General features: G+C 43.7%; 1 protein-coding gene across 4 annotated transcripts in view; it reads right to left on the bottom strand.

Moving 5' to 3' along the window:
- LOC120932605 (LON peptidase N-terminal domain and RING finger protein 1-like) overlaps window positions 1-20,188 on the bottom strand; it is a 107,145-nt gene that overhangs the window by 51,801 nt on the left and 35,156 nt on the right. For 3 of the 4 annotated variants that reach the window (XM_040345107.1, XM_040345109.1, XM_040345111.1), the window contains 2 exons: window positions 3,742-3,895; window positions 550-643 (listed from right to left, as the gene is read on the bottom strand). In XM_040345107.1, coding sequence (XP_040201041.1) covers window positions 550-643; window positions 3,742-3,895 — 248 coding nt within the window. The remainder of the gene's footprint in view (window positions 1-549; window positions 644-3,741; window positions 3,896-20,188) is intronic. The other variant, XM_040345108.1, reaches the window with a different exon arrangement.

Genomic DNA, 20,188 nt, shown 5'->3' with positions numbered 1-20,188 from the left:
TTTTTACATACAGTACTGTAATCTATAAGATTACAGTATACTGTATGTAAAGTGTTTGTTTACTTTTTTGAATTTGGCGCCGTTCTCCGCTCCCGTGCGTCGTAACGTCGCAGGGAACGGAGATCGGCGGCACACGGGGACTGTGAATCGAGCGAGGAGGTCCCACTCGCTCACACAGCGGGGTGGCATCGCTGGATCCAGGGACAAGGTAAGTAATTTGCCTGTGGATCCAGCGAAAGGTAAGCCGCGCCGCTGCAAGTCCACGTGCGTGACTCGGGGATACCGATTTTAGCATTGAAAACCAACCCCGAGTCACGCTCGGGTTTACCGCCAGGGAGGTTAAAAGCTCCACCATCTGCCACATGTCTTATCTTTGTTGCAATAGTAAGATGAAGCACCCATCCAGCTGTAGTACCTCCCAGCATACTATACTATACTACAGACACTTACAAGGGGGATGCACCATTCTGAGTGCCAGTAGGGGTCACTGCACTCTACACCTTGAGTTTTATTAGATAAAGCCAAATGAGCTTATCCATTACAACTTACCTAATACAAAGGGAACATTCCACATCAGAAAGACTCAGCAGGTCTTTTAGGGATGGATAGGGGCAGATTTTCTGAGTACCATCTTCTTCATGATCTGAAAAAGAAATTGGAAGTCTTAGATTCACATATATGATTCTCCAAATGTACCCCATTACTGAGCATGAGAAGCATTGGTGCTTCAAATCACCAGTGATCAGTTTTCCCAAGATTGATGCAGGGAGATACAGAAACCAATACAATTCATCTTGCACTGGTCTGACTTCCTCAGGGAGAATTTTAATTGGTTACTGCACCTAAAGCTGAAATGTAATCTACTTATATTTTGCCTTCCCTGGTTGCTCCCTAACCTCCTAATCAATATGCTAATAATTGTTTTTAATAAAACCATCACATTTTCATGAGATACCGTATTTGGACATATAGGAGTAGGAGTTTGCACATTGACTTTATAACTGGGTCTCTAACCTTCCATTTGCAATGCAAGCAGATCATGGCTGGTAAGTGGGGCTTGTGGGTTGCTGTACATAACTTCCTAAAAATATCACAGCAGCCCATCTCAGTACTCCTCTCAAGAGCCCTTAGCTCTCATGCAAGTAGTGGGCTGGCTCTTGTAAATATTAAAATGCCTTGATTGCTGGTGGTGTTAATCTGGAGGAGTGAACATTCATACGCAGACTGCATTTGCATGCAGCTTGCACTAAAGATGCCCAAATATGATGCTAAGCCTCCCTGAATGAAAGAACTGACATCCAGGTAATGAAAGGGGCTGGTCAGGGGCAATAAACTGGGTAGGAAAGGGTTAGATGATGTTGGATGTCCCCTAGCCAGGAAATGAGGCGGGCTCTGTGGGACTTACTGACTCTAATGCATATTGTGAGAAATTCACAGAGTGCAATGAAATCAGAGTAAGCAATAGAGGAGAGGACAGAAGCCTGAACAACTCGGCAAGACTGAAGTTTGGCCTTAGGAACTGGAAGTAAGTAAAAAATAAGGCTGAGTATGGCTTCTTTTAGGCCTCATGCTCAATAGGCATAGAAAAATGCCACTTTTAAAGTGGAGGTTCACCCAAAAGTGAACCTCCGCTTTTTGGAACCCTCCCCCCTCCGTTGTTACATTTGGCACCTTTCAGGGGGTAGGGGGTGCAGATACCTGTATAAAACAGGTATTTGCACCACTTCCTGGTATAGACTCCCGCAGGAGTACACCGCTTTAAGTGCGTTTGATGTTTTTTTCTGCCCCTAAATGACCCTCCATGTTAGCCTATGTGGCAAAGCATACACACAGGAATTTAGAGACAGAAGCATTAGAGGCAGAAAAAAATATGACTTGTGCCTTTCAGGAGAGGAGTGACCAGTCAGAGAAATACACAGAATATAAATGCGCCTAAGCATTAGGTACATTTAGCGCTTGAGCATTCATTTATTTAAATAGCCAGAATACATTGATACTCTGGCCAATTAAACAAATGAAAAAAGAGACCGGATGCACCTGAACGCGTTTTCAAAACATGGCTTTAGGCACGTTTTTAATGCTGCTTTTCTCCTACCAGGAGAAAAGGTGTTCAGAAGAGCTGGGCAAATGCCTAGTGTGCATAAGGCCATATATCAGGGGAGTCAAATGCTGTATAAATTCTGACTTCAAAGACTACCATTTACGCTGCTGCTTTCCTTTTCTTTTTTAAACCACTTCCATAACGGGCCTATTCTGGCACTGCTCTCCTACATGTAAAAATCATATTTTATTTGCTAGAACATGACTCAGAACCCCCAAATATTATATATGTTTTTTTAGCTGGGAATAAAATGGCAGTCGTTGCAACACACGGTATTTGTGCAGCAATTTTTCAAACGCGTTTCATGAATTAAAAAATAAATAAAACATTAAAGTTAGCCCAATTTTCTTGTATAAATGTGACAGACTATGTTATGCCGAGTAAATAGATACCCAACATGTCATGCTTTAAAATTGCGCACACTCGTGGAATGGCGACAAACTTCGGTACTTAAAAATCTCCATAGGCGACATTTAATTTTTTTTTACAGGTTACTTGTTAAGAGTTACAGAGGGGGTCTAGGGCTAGAATTGTTGCTCTCGCTCTAACGTTTGTGGCGATACCTCACATGTATGGTTTGAAAGCTGTTTACAAATGTGGGCACGACGTACATATGCGCTCGCTTCTGCATTCGGGGACGGGGGCACTTTAAAAGATTTTTTTTTTTTTTATCTTTTATTTTGTTTTTTGTTTTTTACACTTTCCCTTTACATTTTTTTTATCCCTCTTATTCCTATTACAATGAATGAAGACAGGAATAGGGCATGGCAGGTCCTCTCACCCAACATCTCTCCTCTAGGCAGAAAAGACCAAGATCAAAAAAACAACCGATCTCGGCCTTTTCAGCCGAGTACATGGCAGTGTTTATGTTTAGACGTGATGTCATACTGTCGCGCCCGGGTCCCCTGAAGGTCATAGAGACTGCCAGGGATGATTTGGTCCACGGTTTTCTCCATTATATCTTCCGGCACCAGCGCATTCCTTCTCCGGCTCGCCAATCACACAGGTAAGCTGGTTGAAGCACTGGAGAGTGGCGGAAGGGGGAACATTATGGGGACAGCCGTTGTTTTTATGGGGCAGGGAATCGCCGGCTAAAACTAATGAGATCTGAACCAAGCCTGCAGCCGCAGGCATCATTCAGGTATCTCCAATCAATGTCCAGGACGTCATATGACGGCCTTGGGCAGGAAGTAGTTAAATTATTATACACTAGAGAATTTAGCAGCCGATGTAAGACTCTGTTGCTTATATGCAATTCATTGAAAAGGCACCCCAGTAAAAGCTCTGCTCCGCGGGAACATAGCACTTGCATCCTATTACAGGAATGACAAGGTCCTTCATGGTCGTATGACACGATTTTCTCTTCTTGAATAAAGGATTTTTACTTGTCCATTTGCAATTTTCTTTCAAAATGTACACATGTGCAGCTGAGTTCTGGCATGTGCCAGCTACTGGAATGAATGAACCCTCACGCATGCGCAAAAGTTACATCATCTCAGCACGGCCAGTTAGGATCACTGAAGATTACTAACACAGAAGAAGTCTGAACAAAGTTGCTGGCACTGCCAGGGAAGGTTGCATTGTTGGAACAAAGTTCCACTATAGGCTATATACCACTACCTTAGTTTCCAGCTACTGACCTGTTAATTTGAAATGCTTACTTAGTCTGTAAGTTTCTGGGGGGGCCGGCTCATCTGGCTCCTTCCTCTTTCCCTGCTCCTGGTTTATGTCAGCTGACTTTGTCATTCCATTACCAGGGGGCTCTGTGAGGGAGGTCTTTTCATTGTCTTCAAGCTGTGAAAGGACAAACATGAGACATTTCATAATGCATACGACTTTACAAAAAAAAATCATAAGTAGTTCCAATATCCACAGACGAGATTATATGTACAACACATTTGAAGAATAATTCCAGCATTGATATGTTACACTGTACATAGTTACATTGATCCAGCTTGGTCCAATGTTACTGTGCATATTCCATAGCTGGCCAATGCCCCTGGCAGTTGGAAATCATTGAAGTAGACACGCTACTCCAGTGATCTCCACTTGCTTCCACAGGTCTCACCCTCAGCAGCTGGCTGCTCGGCATGGGCAGCATTCACCACTGTCCGACTCCTACCTTTTCACCTCGTCCCATCAAAGAACGCTTTGCATTCATTCAGAAAATGCACAGCATTGTCTGTATGGTGTCCATTTCTACACAGCCAACATGTGTTCAGTGAGCAGGTGTAGCTGCTCGACAGGGGACCCGGAAGCAAATGGTGATCACCTGTGTCTTTGTTTACTTCAGTAATTTCCAGCTTCCAGGGGCATTGACCAGGTATGGTATATACTTAGTTACCTTGATCTAAGTAATGTAACTACGGTACAGTGCCTTGCGAAAGTATTCGGCCCCCTTGAACTTTGCGACCTTTTGCCACATTTCAGGCTTCAAACATAAAGATATAAAACTGTAATTTTTTTTGAAGAATCAACAAGTGGGACACAATCATGAAGTGGAACGAAATTTATTGGATATTTCAAACTTTTTTAACAAATAAAAAACTGAAAAATTTGGCGTGCAAAATTATTCAGCCCCTTTACTTTCAGTGCAGCAAACTCTCTCCAGAAGTTCAGCGAGGATCTCTGAATGATCCAATGTTGACCTGAATGACTAATGATGATAAATAGAATCCACCTGTGTGTAATCAAGTCTCCCTATAAATGCACCTGCACTGTGATAGTCTCAGAGGTCCATTTAAAGAGCAGAGAGCATCATGAACAAGGAACACACCAGGCAGGTCCTAGATACTGATGGAGAAGTTTAAAGCCGGATTTGGATACAAAAAGATTTCCCAAGCTTTAACCACTTGCTTACTGGGCACATAAACTCCCTTCGTGCCCAGAAATTTCAGCTTCCAGCACTGCGTCGCTTTAACTGACAATTGCGCAGTCGTGCGACGTGGCTCCCAAACAAAATTGACGTCCTTTTTTTCCCACAAATAGAGCTTTCTTTTGGTGGTATTTGATCACCTCTGCGTTTTTTTTTTTGCGCTATAAACAAAAAAGAGCGACAATTTTGAAAAAAAAAACACAATATTGTTTACTTTTTTCTATAATAAATATCCCAATTTTTCTCAGTTTAGGCTTCTACGTATTTTTATTAAAAAAAACGCAATAAGCGACTGATTTGCGCAAAAGTTATAGCGCCTACAAAAAAGGGGACAGAATTATAATTTTTTTTATTATTATTTATTTTTTATAGTAATGGCGGTGATCTGCGATTTTTATTGGGACTGCGACATTACGGCGGACATATCGGACACTTTTGACACATTTTTGGGACCATTCACATTTATACAGCAAACACTGCTATAAAAATGCATTGATTACTGTATAAATGTGACTGGCAGTGAAGGGGTTAACACTAGGGGTGAGGAACGGGTTAAATGTGTAAACTGGGAGTGTTTCTAACTGTGCGTGGGGGGGGGCGACTGAATGGGGGAGGTGACCGATGCTGTGTCCCTATGTACAAGGGACACAGATTGGTCTCCTTTCTCCCTGACAGGACATGAATCTGTGTGTTTACACACACAGATCCACGTCCTTGTCTGTGTATCCGCCGATCGCGGGTGCCTGGCGGACATCGCGGCCGCCAGGCACACCCATCGGCACATCAGTGATGCCGCGGGAGCGCTCGGGCGCCCCCCAGTGGCTGGAGGAGTGGAGGACGTCCATAGACGTCCTCCCGGCAATTGAGAGCCACCTTGCGGCCATCTTTTGACAATTGGCCGGATGCAAAGTGGTTAAACATCCCAAGGAGCACTGTGCAAGCGATAATATTGAAATGGAAGGAGTATCAGACCACTGCAAATCTACGAAGACCTGGCCGTCCCTCTAAACTTTCAGCTCATACAAGGAGAAGACTGATCAGAGATGCAGCCAAGAAGCCCATAATCACTCTTGATGAACTGCAGAGATCTACAGCTGAGGTGGGAGACTCTGTCCATAGGACAACAATCAGTCGTATACTGCACAAATCTGGCCTTTATGGAAGTGTGGCAAGAAGAAAGCCATTTCTTAAAGCTATCCATAAAAAGTGTTGTTTAAAGTTTGCCACAAGCCACCTGGGAGACACACCAAACATGTGGAAGAAGGTGCTCTGGTCAGATGAAACCAAAATCGAACTTTTTGGCAACAATGCAAAACGTTATGTTTGGCTTAAAAGCAACACAGCTCATCACCCTGAACACACCATCCCCACTGTCAAACATGGTGGTGGCAACATCATGGTTTGGGCCTGCTTTTCTTCAGCAGGGACAGGGGTGATGGTTAAAATTGATGGGAAGATGGATGGAGCCAAATACAGGACCATTCTGGAAGAAAATCTGAAGAAGTCTGCAAAAGACCTGAGACTGGGACGGAGATTTGTCTTCCAACAAGACAATGATCCAAAACATAAAGCAAAATCTACAATGGAATGGTTCACAAATAAACATATTCAGGTGTTAGAATGGCCAAGTCAAAGTCCAGACCTGAATCCAATCGAGAATCTGTGGAAAGAACTGAAAACTGCTGTTCACAAATGCTCTCCATCCAACCTCACTGAGCTCGAGCTGTTTTGCAACTTACAGCTGTAATCGCAGCAAAAGGTGGCGCTACAAAGTATTAAGTTAAGGGGGCTGAATAATTTTGCACGCCCAATTTTTCAGTTTTTTATTTGTTAAAAAAGTTTGAAATATCCAATAAATTTCGTTCCACTTCATGATTGTGTCCCACTTGTTGTTGATTCTTCAAAAAAAATTACAGTTTTATATCTTTATGTTTGAAGCCTGAAATTTGGCAAAAGGTCGCAAAGTTTAAGGGGCCGAATACTTTCGCAAGGCACTGTATGTATAACACACAGATGTCTGGAATTCTTGTTTAATTTATCATTTTTCTAACTTACTTACTGACGTGTATTCAGCTTCATTTTTCCTCAACCCATTTACTCAAATATTGCATTATTTCGTGGTTGATGATGGAGTTAAAGGACAACAGGTTTTAGAAAACTGAGGCTAGCCATAGACAGTTATGCCACGTACACATGATTGGAATTTACGACAACAAATGTTCAATGGGAGTTTGTTGTCGGAAATTCCAACCGCGTGTATGCTCCATCGGACATTTGCTGTCGGAATTTCCGACAACAAAAATTTGAGAGCTGGTTCTCAAATTTTCCGACAACAAGTTTTGTTGTCGGAAATTCCGAACGTGTGTACACAATTCCAACGCACAAAATTCCACGCATGCTCAGAATCAAGCAGAAGAGCCGCACTGCCTATTGAACTTCTTTTTTTTCGGCTCGTCGTACGTCTTGTACGTCACCGCTTTCTTGACGTTCGGAATTTCTGACAACATTTGTGTGACCGTGTGTATGCAAGACAAGTTTGAGCCAACATCCGTCGGAAAAAAATCCATGGTTTTGTTGTCAGAATGTCTGATCGTCTGTACGTGGAATTAGTCTTTTTGTTCAGCCATTGGGCTCAAAGCAAAATAAAAACAACATTCCTCCATCCACACAAACAAGGTGGATGAAGAAATCGCCCCCCACCAGGACACCGATCAGTGGCTGCAGCTGCTGATTGTTGTTTTTCAACATATCTCTTGAACAGAAGTCAATGAAATAATCAATATTTGTCAAGCAGTTGTGGACCGGCCAAAATTCAATCAGTGAACGGCCAGCTTAAAAGTATAAAGAGAGGGAAGCCTCCAAAGATGTAACATCAATGTCATTCTAATAACCAAGCAATGTACATACATTGTACATGGGTCAGGCAAAAAGCAATAGAGATGGCCTTGGGCATGTTCGGTATCCCACCTGCCCAATCCCGCCAGGAAGCCAACACTGCACACGGCTGATCACAGGCAGTGAGACATTTCCCAAACTGTGCAGCTGCGGATCAGGAAATGTCTCACTGCCTGTGATCAGCTGTGTGCAGTGTCGGCTTCCTGGCGGGATTGGGCAAGTGGGATCCCAGACACGCCCGAGCCCATTCCTAATCAACAGCTACATATAGGGAAGATTCCTAGGATTCCAGGAAGATATGCCAGACAGTATATAACATTTGTAGTGGCCAAGGGGAGCACATGTCCAGGCCTGTCTGGCATACACAGTCAGGTTGCCGGAGGTTAGAGGTAGACACCAGAAAAGAACATTGGGGGAGATTTCCTAAAACTGGAGCGCTCAGAATCTGGTTCAGCTTCAGCTTGTCTGACAATAAAACCTGGAAGCTGATTGGTTTCTATGCAGAACTGCATCAGATTGTGTACTCTTCAGTTTTAGTAAATAACCCCCATTTTGTAATAAATGGTCCGATGAACAGCAGGCAATAGAGGTTTATTGCTGTAATCAGCAATACTCATGCCAGTGCTCATGCCTGTGTGCATCAGCGCTTAGCCACACATTTAGTAAATCAACCTCATTGTGTCTGAGCAAAGGACGCACCAGTCTGTATGTGAGCAGACAACATGCCCAGTCTGATGACCTAAAATGGACCTTCAATGAAATCTAGGATATTACATAATCATATCCCTCCCTATTACATATTTTGTTTTTTGTTTTTTTGGGGCAGCAAGTGTCTTTTTTAGCACATATTTGCACCCACTCCATAATTTCCCGCCTAGGCAAAGCTTATGTCCTTAGAGGTGGTGGCTGCAGATCCCAGGCTAAAAACATTTTCAACAAGTACAGAAAATACTTGTTGATCTTGCCAGAAAAGAAGTGTCCTTGTCACTTCCTGTGAACTAAGAAAGAAAATACAAACAACCTTGTGTAAAGTGGTTAGCAACCAGCCAACTACTTTAGTGCATTATTGCTGTAATTATGTTCATTTGGTATTTTCATTATTCTTCTGTATTATATTGCTATGGTGTTTTGTTACAGATAATGTTTTGCTCTTTCCTCCTGAAGAAGTTCGAAACACGTAGGGGAGCAACCATCACCCCTATGTTCTCCATTACTTCAAGGGATGCTTTACTATCTGTGATCTTTGTATCCTAACAGAATACCCTCTGTCATTATGTGATAGACGTGATTTTATTTATGTGTTTGTGTACATGAACAAAAGTTTTTTCAGTTTTTGCATTAAATAAACATATATCATTTTTATGTCAGTCTAAATGTGTTGTTCTTGAGTACCGAGATAGTCCATTTATTTTGTCATACCCCTTTGGGGTTATGCCCCTTTGTTATTTTCATTGAGTAAAGTTTTAGTCCCATCAGTCCAACATGTAATGGAGATGAGCAAAGGCAGACATGCTTAAAGTCCAGCCACCTTTGGCTGCCCCCCTCCCCACAAAAGGTTAAAAAGAAACATAGAAAGGAAGGGACAGGAGGTGTGTTAGTGGCTGAATCACCAGGTGATTTTTTTTTTTTAAAAGCCTGAAAAAATAAAACGAATGCAGCCATCACATCTAAAAACCGGTGAACTGAAAAATATTAAATTTTTGGTTTGGGGTTTAGATATACTTTTATGTTTAAAACATATTGTTTTCATTTACAGATTTCCAAACAACAGCATTAAATTGAATTTTCATCACAAGGTCAAACAGCAAAAAGGCAAGGTGAAACACAAAACTATCTGTCCGGAATAAACAATAGATATATAAAACGCGTGTCACTTCTCTGACACGTAGCCTGTAACTGCGCTTCACGTCTCAATGCCTACCTGTCACATCCAATTTTACACAGGCCTGTGGATAGTTGCCATAGCAAAAACACATGTAGCATCTATCTTTTTTTTTTCGTTCTAGAGAAATTTGCATTCTCGCAATACTTTTTTTGTTATGTTTAAATATCAATCATCCATGTCAAATTATGCACCTGGACTATCGTGAACATAAAGAATAGGTATATTTCTTATGCGCTTATTTAGCTCATAAATTATGTATATAAAAACACTGAATTTTAGTACATCTTATAGAAGAAATATTAAAAGATGAAATGATTTGAAGGAGATAAGATCAGTGGGGTAGATTCACGTATGGGTGCGCAATGATACGGCGGCGCAGCGTATCGTATTTACGCTACGCCGCCGTAACTTACATGAGCAAGTGCAGTATTCACAAAGCACTTGCTCCGTAAGTTGCGGCGGCGTAGCGTAAATGGGGCCTGCGTAAGCCCGCGTAATTCAAATGTGGAAGGGGGGCGTGTTTTATGTAAATGTATGATGACCTGACGTGATTGACGTTTTTTACGGACGGAGCATATCCCAGAGTGCATTGCTTCCAAGTACGGCGCAACAACGTATTGGTTTCGGCGTGAACGTAAATTACGTCCAGCCCTATTCGCGAACGACTTACGCAAACGACGTAAAAAATTCAAAGTGGGAACGACGTCCATACTTAACATTGGCTGCGCCTCCTAATAGCATGAACAACCTTACGCCGAAAAAGTCTAACGTAAACACATTGCGACGGGCGTACGTACGTTTGTGAATCGGCGTATCTAGGTAATTAGGGGATAAGGAAGGAATTTTTTTCCCCTGATGTAGCAAATTGGATCATGCTAACTGTGGGTATAGGATTTCGTTTCTGGGATTATATGATTTTTATTTTTTATTGGTTGAACTAGATGGACATGTGTTGTTTTTTTTTTTTTTTTTACCTGACTAAACTATGTAACTATAGATAAACCTAATTTATCTGTCTTCTTCACTTATGCCGCGTATACACGATCGGAAATTCTGGAATGTTGGCTCAAACTTGTGTTGCATACACACGGTCACACAAATCTTGGCGGAAATTCCGACCGTCAAGAACACGGTGACGTACAAGACATACGACGAGCCGGGATCAATGAAGTTCAGAAGGCAGTTTGGCTCTCATGCTTGATTCTGAGCATGCAGGTTTTTTTTTTTGCGCATCGGAATTGCATACAGACGAGCGGATTTTCCGATAGGAACTTTTTCTGTCTGAAAAACAGAAAACTTGCTCTCAATCTTTTGTTGGCGGAAATTTCGACAGCAAAAGTTTGATGGAGCATACACACAGTCGAAATTTCTGACCAAAAGCTCACATCGGACTTTTCTTGTCAGAATTTTCGCATTACTCATCAATATGCCCCTTGAGTTTCTTTGCAAAAGGTATATTAGTTGTTTATAGGAGACCTAAAAACATGAGCTTAAATGGTGCAGCGACCAAACAGATAGGAGGAAAGTGCACAGCCTGAAGAAACGAGTTAGGCTTCCTCTTTTACTGGTTGGAGTTCAGTAAAGTTTATTACTATGGTTTATTGCACTTCACCCTTCAGCCTCGTACACACGACTGTTTTTCCCGGCAGGAAAACTGCCAGGAGAGCTTTTGGCCGGGAATCCCGGCCGTGTGTATGCTCCCTAGCAGTTTTCCCGTCAGCAAAACAGACCGGAATCCTGACGGAAAAATAGAGAACCCTGCTCTCTATTTTCTCGTCGTGTTTCGCGGCAGAGTGTTTCCTGCCGAGAAAACCGGTCGTCTGTATGGGTGAAAAACCAAGCATGCTCGATAACACTTCGACGCATGCGTGGTAGCATACAAGGCTAGTGTGGGGTGTAGCAAGATGGTGGCGACGGCATCGAATGTGACGAGACACCGGCTCATCGTAGTCGATGACGTCACCGTGTTCTTGCCATTCAAAAGAACGGCATTTGTTTGTGTGGTCGTGTGTATACACGGCTTTTCAGGGCAGCCCTGCCAGGAATCCCGTCAGGAAAACAGACGTTTTTTTTTCCCGACGGGATTCCCGGTCGTGTGTACAGGGCTTTAGTGTATTGCTTCTCACATTCTTAGCTGAAATAGCCGACAATGGAATATTGCATAAGTAAAAAATTCTGTTGATAAAAGTAGGCTTTGTAGAGTATCATGTCAATGAGCAATGCTCAAAAGGCTTGACGAATACTCATTTTGCTTGGTCAAGCAAAACCAGCCTCAGCAGTTCTGCTTTGGCACACTAACTTTCAGAGTGCACCACACTTACCCCACTCTCTGCCATGTAACTTTTTGCGTGTTTCATGCCACTTTCTACACAACCTTCACATCAATGTCTATGCAGCCTCCATACTAATTTGGAGTTCATCTGTCCACATTCTTCCACTTTCCCCACACCCCTTTCTGCTAACCTGACTCATTCTTCCTCACCCTGCTAACCTATCTCTTTCCACTCTTCCACACCACTTTCTGTTTCACAATGTCTACCTTTTGCCTAATTTCATCCACTTCACCATCTTCCCATCTCCACCACTGTAACACCACTTTCTCCACAATCTCCTTATTCTGCTTCTATACACTTTTGTTAAACTCAGTGGAAAGTCTGACTAAGTTCAGAACCTAGAGAAATCAAAGAAGAATTACTATTTTTTTTTCGTTAAAATTAAATACTAAAGGTTACCGTACTTGAAACCCAGTATTTTGCTTCTCACCTCCTTAGGTAAAGAAACCCACAATAGACTGTTGCGCCAATCAAGTGGTAGGCTTTAAAGACTATCATGGCGACGGGCAAGGATGGATACTTCAAAAAGATCTATACATATATAAATAAATTATGTATCTATAAAAGAATGGGTCATGTCATGGTCTGACTGTCACTGCCACCCCCTAATAGGGGTAAATTGGACCACAGTGCAACAATATCCAATCCCTCTTCAAACAGGCATGTATGATGCAACAGACAGCTTGCTAACCAGTGACGGCTGTTTTTTTTTTTTTGGAGGGGGCAGCAAAAAATCCACCCGGCATCACCCACTCCTGTCACAGACAGCAGCCCCCCGGTCAGTGAATGAGTTGGGGCCCCACATTTACCCCAGCGGGCTGCGGTTGCTTGTTTGCTGCTCAATTCCTCTGCGTGCATCTTTTCCCTCCTCTCCTCTGTGCATCTCCTGTGGGCCAATCGGGTGACGGGTCCCATGACCCACTTTCTGATTGGCTGTTAGGAGATTCACTGTTACAATAGCAAATATTCATTCTCTATTGTAACACAACTGGATGGGCTCGGAGCACAGTGGTCTGCATCCTGAGACCACCCTTTTTGCCTCTGGCTCTAATCATGTGCTTAAACCCTCCCCTATTGGAATCCATGCATCCTGCTCCCCTGCTTGTAGATTAGGATGCTGGATATATGCATGGGGGGGGGGGTGACACTCGTATGCCCCTAGAGAAGGGGTCTCCAAACTTGTCAAACAAGGGGGCAGTTTATTGTTCTTGAGCCTTTAGAAGGGCCGGATTGTTGTCAGCAGGGGTACAAAATGCCCTGGGCCCCAGGCCCAGCATTGGTGAGAATAAATATATAGTTTGCGATCAGTAGGATAAAGAGTAGTGCCCCTATTAGTAGGAGTAATTGTATCTCATCATTGGTAGTGCCCCCTTGTTGGAGTCAGAGGGAAGAATAGTGCCTCATATCAGTGGGAGGAATAAAGCATTGAGGGCCGGATAAAGGCTAGCAAAGGGCCACATCTGGCCCTCGGGCCGCAGTTTGGTGACCCCTGCCCTAGAGCACGGGCCACCACTGCTGCTAATCATGGGCCAGATGCTGCTGACAAAGTGATCCACCAGAGATCACAGCTAGGCCCATGTCACACAGGCTTTATACCAGTTTCTTTTAGATTCTAGACACCTGTCAAATCAAATCATTTCCCTAACTTTTTGCCGTTTTGTACCTAGTTACCTAGACAAGATTTTTGTAAATTAGGTTAAGTGATCTGTCAGCTGAACACTTGTGACCACACAGACCACTCTGTGTATGATTTGGTGCACTGCAAGGCAATTTGTTACCACTGACATAAAGTCTACAGAAACACGGGAGGTAGCTGGTGCACAAAGTGGGAATATAGTAGGGGAAATGTTGCGGATGAAATGGAGGTAAATGTGGGCAAAGTCAGCGAAAAGTAATGTAGAGAAGCGGGATAAAGTTAAGAATGTTAGTAGAAGGTGTAATGGACAGACATAGTAGAATAAAAAGTAGGCAGAGTAGGCCAGAAGGTGGGAACAGTGAAAAAAAGGTGGGCAGAGTAGGACAGAAGGTGGAAATATTGGAACTGAAGGTGAGCATAGTAGAACAGAATGTGGAAATAGTGGAACTGAAGGTGAGCATAGTAGAACAGAATGTGGAAATAGTGGAACTGAAGATGGGCAGAGTAGGAAAGAAGGTGCAAATGAAGGTGAGCATAGTAGAACAGAATGTGGAAATAGTGGAACTGAAGGTGGGCAGAGTAGGACAGAAGGTGGAAATAGTGGAACTGAAAGTGAGCATAGTAGAACAGAGTGTGGAAATAGTGGACTAGAAGGTGGGCAGAGTAAAACAGAAGGTGGAAATAGTGGAACTGAAGGTGGGCAGAGTAGGACAGAAGGTGGATATAGTGGAACTGAAGGTGAGCATAGTAGAATAGAATGTGGAAATAGTGAAGCAGAAGGTGGGCAGAGTGGGACAGAAAGTGGAGTGTGGGACAAAAATGTGAATGGATTGGGACAGAAGGTGGATAAAGAAAAAAGGTGGCAGGGTGAGAAGAGTGGGACAGAAGGTGGGCAGAGTAGAACAGAAGGTGGAAATAGTGGAACTGAAGGTGCGCATAGTAGAACAGAGTGTGTAAATAGTGGACCAGAAGGTGGGCAGAGTAGAACAGAAGGTGGAAATAGTGGAACTGAAGGTGGGCAGAGTAGGACAGAATGTGGAAATAGTGGAGCAGAAGGTGGGCAGAGTAGGACAGAAGGTGGAACTAGTGGAACTGATGGTGGGCAGAGTAGGACAGAAGGTGGAAATAGTGGAACTGAAGGTGAGCATAGTAGAACAGAGTGTGGAAATAGTGGACCAGAAGGTGGGCAGAGTAGGACAGAAGGTGGATATAGTGGAACTGAAGGTGAGCATAGTAGAATAGAATGTGGAAATAGTGGAGCAGAAGGTGGGCAGAGTGGGACAGAAAGTGGAGCGTGGGACAAAAATGTGAACAGATTGGGACAGAAGGTGGACAAAGAAAAAAGGTGGCAGGCTAAGAAGAGTGGCACAGAAGGTGGACATTGTGGGGTAAAAGCAGACAGATAAAAATTAGACTAGTATTGAGTAGACAGTGGGGTGAAACTGAAGCACAGGGGTGGTCAATGTGATGCAGCAGTAAGAACTGCTTAAACTGACAAAAAGGGGTTGATTTACTAAAACTGGAAAGTGCAAAATCTCCTGCAGCTCTGCATATAATCCAATCAGCTTTCAAGTTTTATCGTCAAATGAATTAATTAAACAAGCTGAAGTTAGAAGCCGATTGGCTACCATGCGCAGCTGCACCAGATTTTGCAGAGTCAAAAGCAGACAGTTGACCAAGCAAAGTTAGAATCCTGTCTTAACACTCTTTTCAAGTACTCTAAATCTATATGAAACTTAGTTTTATAGTAGGTAACGCTAAATAAAGACAATAGTCCATCCAGTTCAACCGGTGTAGGTGTATGTGTGTCAATGTCGATAATCATTTCCCATAGCCCTGTATGTTGTGTTTACTAAGATGCACATCCAAGAGTCTTTAAAAAATATCAATACTCCCTGCTGACTTCACCAATTGTGGAAGAGTGTTCAACATCCCTATCGCCCTGCCAGTGAAAAAAAAACCCTATGCAGCTTAAAGTGGTTCTAAAGCAGTGGTTCTCAACCGTGCTAGTGCCGTGACCCCTTGATACATTTTCCAAAGTTGTGGGGACCCCTAACAGCAAAATTATTTTCGTATCATGGGTTGTCAGCACCCAAGGCAGGTCAAGTAATTTGCGCCCCTAACCCACGGACATTTAGCGCTCCCTGGGTCCCTTCCACTCGTACAGTATTAAAACCCCTTATGATACATTTTAGGCTGTACCACTCTTTCTATTTGTTCTCCTTTCTTTCCCTTTCTATCCCTCTATCCTAATTTCTTGTTTTTTTTCTCCCCATCCTATTCTTTCTCTCCCTGTTTTCTTTGTTCCTCCCCCTCTTTTTCTCTCCTTTCCATGTATTCTCTATTTGTATTCCTTCTCTTTACTCCTTGGTGGAGGGAAGGAGATGAGCGGCAGTGCTGGTGGGGGGGTGGGATCAGTGGCAGTGCTGGTGAGGGGTGGGATCAGTGGCAGTGCTGGTGAGGGGTGGGATCAGTGGCAGTGCTGGTGGGATCAGTGGCAGTGCTGGTGAGGGGTGGGATCAGTGGCAGTGCTGGCGGGGAGTTGGGATCAGTGGCAGTGCTGGCAGGGAGTTGGGATCAGTGGCAGTGCTGGCAGGGAGTTGGGATCAGTAGCAGTGCTGGTGGTGAGTTGGGATCAGTGGCAATGCTGGGGGGAGTTCTGATCAGCCAACTTAGGTGCTCTTGATCAAGGTCATCTGCTGATCTGAGAACTGTAGTGGGGACTTTTAATGGCAACTATAATCAGAGGTAGTGTTACTCACTGTGTTTCTGGCTCAGTCGCAAAAAGGCTAGGAGAGTGGTGCAGGCTTCAGGAACAGCCCAGGATTCTGTGACCCCTGGCAAATTGCAATTCGACCCCCAAGGGGGTCCCGACCCCCAGGTTGAGAACCACTGTTCTAAAGGCAGAAAGTCTTTTTACCTTAATGCATTCCATGCATTAAGATAAAAAAAAAAAAAACGTGAATAGACACACAGAGCAGTGGCTCAGCTCGGGTGCCCCCATAGCAAGCTGCTTGCTGTGGGGGCACTTGACAGGAGGGAGGAGCCAGGAGCGCTGGCGAGGACCTGAGAAGAGGAGGATCTGGGCTGCTCTGTGCAAAACTACTACATAGTAGATCTGGCAAGTATGACATGTTTGATATTTTTAACCAAAAATACCTGAGACTTTAGAATCACTTTAAGGTTAAAAGTTTACCAAAATTAGAAAAAAGTTGAATCACCACCGATTTTGAATAGCCGCTCTCAGTACCTAGAAAGTATGCAGTACCCAACAAACCCTGTAGCCTGCTATGTAAACAAATGGTTTCTATTGTTGCCTACTCTGACCCACCGCCTCCTGCACCACATTACTCCTACTGGCCCACATACCTCTCACCTCTTAGGAAACCTACATGCACCTTCCTGCTCCTATTGGCTCACACTCTCTCTCCTTCCTGCTTCTGTCTAAGAAAATTGATTTTACATTGATAATATAACAGTAAAAAAAAAGCAGAACATTCTTGGTTTAATAGGCTGCAACATAATATAAAAGCAATATTTTAATTCCTAAACAGCCCACAGAATGACAGGATAAAAGCATTCGAGCTGCATAAATAAATTATATAAAGTGTACACTAGAGGGCTCCACAAGATTGGCTAATAAAACAAATTATTTATTGAAATTGCAAAACATATTGTATTGAGGTTTGAAATCTGCTCTGAAGCCTCTGGTCAGCTAAACACATATTTGAAACATATACCTTATACCGTTCAGGTGCAATCTAGTCATATCTGTTACAGAGAAAAGATGGCTATGCAGCTGAGTTTCATTTTTCATGTCATATAAATGGCAGGAAAAGCAAGTTCATAGTTTAAATTAGAATACACAATATATATGTATGTGAGATGTAGCGCTGTGTTAAGAATCTACAATTCCTCTTTGCAAGTTTTTTCATTCAGGAATTCCTCCAATATAACTAATCAGCGCCCTAGACCCCCCTGCAATATACACTGGCCCGGATTCAGGTAGATTTGCGCTTTTTTTACGGAGGCGCAGGGCAACGTTTTTGCCCTGCGCCCCTGCAAATTTACTGCGCTGCCCTTGATTCACGGAGCAGTAGCTCCGTAAATTGCGTGGGCGCGCCGGCAAAATGCCCGGCGTAAGCGCACTAAATTTAAATGATCCCGTAGGGGGCGGGAATCATTTAAATTAGGCGCGTTCCCGCGCCGATCGTAGAGCGCATGCTCCGTCGGGAAACTTTCCCGACGTGCATTGCGGCAAATGACGTCGCAAGGACGTCATTTGCTTCAAAGTGAACGTGAATGGCGTCCAGCGCCATTCACGAATCACTTACGCAAACTACGTAAATTTGAAATTTCGCGACGCGGGAACGACGGGTATACGTAACATTGGCTGCCCCTGCTAATAGCAGGGGCAGCCTTACGCGAAAACCGGAAACGACGTAAACTGCGTACGCAGGGCTCGCGTAACGTTGTGAATCGGCGTTAGTATGCAATTTGCATACTATACGCTGAGCACAATGGGAGCGCCACCTAGCGGCCATCGCAAGAATGCAGCCTAAGATATGCGGGCATAAGAGCCTTATGCCGCGCATATCTTAGGCTGCAGTCGGCGTAACGAGGTTCCTGAATCAGGAGCATTCGTTACGCCGGGGCAAGTAAGCAATTGCGCTGTGTAACTATGGTTACACAGGCGCAATTGCTTCTTGAATCCAGCCCACTGTATTTAACGCCAAACAAGAATAAAAAAAATAAAAAAAGAATACCCTTATATGGGGGACCCTTGGTTAAATGGCAAGAGTTAAAGAATAAGTTTACCTTTTCAAGAAAAATCAAAGGGTGAACTAGTTCCAAAAATACCAAGCACCCCTCTGGATTTCGATGCCAGTGCAGCGGTCTGTACAGCACAATACGTAATGCTGCAGTGGCCACCAAATGCAACCTATGCAAGTCAATGCAAATGCTTAGCCTACAGATGCAGTGCTATATTTCTATAGGAAATCCCCATTCGACTGAAGAAGAGAAAAAAAAGTATTTAGGAAGCAGTAATATCGCCCCATGAATGCCTGGCAGCTGCTGCACTACCACCCTCTAAAAAGTGATCCATGCAGATTACTTTTCAGAGGAGCAGTAGCGAGTGCTGCCTGTGTAAACACAGATACATTTTTAAGGGGTTGTAAACCCTCATGTTTTTTCACTTTAATGCATCTTATGCATTAAGATGAAAAACTTCTGTTTGTCACCAGCCCACCAGTTTACTTACCTGAGCCCTCGAACTTGACCCGGCGGACACGTGCTCTTCCTCTTCCCGGGGTTCTCGGCACTTGATTGGATAGATTGATAGCAGTGCAGCCATTGCCTCCGGCTGATGTCAATCGAAGCCACGCTGCCAAATGAATGATTCGGGAGCGCGCACGCAAGGTAACCCCCCGGGAGGGCGCTTCTCCCAGGGGGTTACCTGATGTGAGGAGGAGCCACGAGAGCTGCAGAGGGACCCCAGAAATCGCGGATCGGGGCCACACTGCAAAACTGTGCACAGTGGAGGTAAGTATGACATGTTTGTTATTAAAAAAACTAAAAAAAACACGAAGCTTTACAACCACTTTAAGCTTCCGTCCAATGCATCAGGCCAGCACAGTCCCATTTAGCAGTAATCTGGGAATCTAATGCCGCGTACACACCATCACTTTATGTGATGAAAAAAAAACGAATTTTTTTGTGAAGTAAAAAACGACGTTTTTGAAACTTCAATTTTCAAAAACGAAGTTTTTGAAACTTCAATTTTCAAAAACGAAGTTTTTGAAACTTCAATTTTCAAAAACGACGTTTTTGAAACTTCAATTTTCAAAAACAAAGTTGCCTACACACCATCGTTTTTTCACAATACTCTAGCAAAGCGAGGTTACGTTCACCACTTTTTTCCATTGAAGCTCGCTTCATAACTAGCTTCTGAGCATGCGTGGGTTTAAAAACGTCGTTTTAAACGTCGTTTTTGCTACACACGTGATTTTTTGTGAAACAAAAAACGACGGGCCAGATTCACGTAGAATCGCCCTACGCTGCGGCAGCGTAACGTATTACATTTACGTTACACCGCCGCAAGTTTTCAGCGTAAGTGCTTGATTCACAACGCACTTGCCTGTAAACTTCCGGCGGCGTAGCGTAAATCCGACCGGCGCAAGCCCGCCTAATTCAAATGGGGCGTGGACCATTTAAATTAGGCGCGTTCACGCGCCGAACGTACTGCGCATGCGTCACTGGTTTCGACTTTAACGTAAATGGCGTCAAGCGCCATTCACGGACGACTTACGCAAACAACGTGAAATTTCAAATTTCGACGCGGGAACGGCGGCCATACTTAACATTGGCTAGACCACCTAGAGGGCAGCTTTAGTTTTACGCGGCGTATCTCTACGGAAACGACGTAAATTTACAGCGACGGGCAAAGCGGACGTTCATGAAT

Source organism: Rana temporaria, chromosome 3 (assembly GCF_905171775.1).
Source record: "Rana temporaria chromosome 3, aRanTem1.1, whole genome shotgun sequence".
NCBI lineage: Eukaryota > Metazoa > Chordata > Amphibia > Anura > Ranidae > Rana > Rana temporaria.
This window is presented reverse-complemented; position numbering and strand designations above follow the sequence as displayed.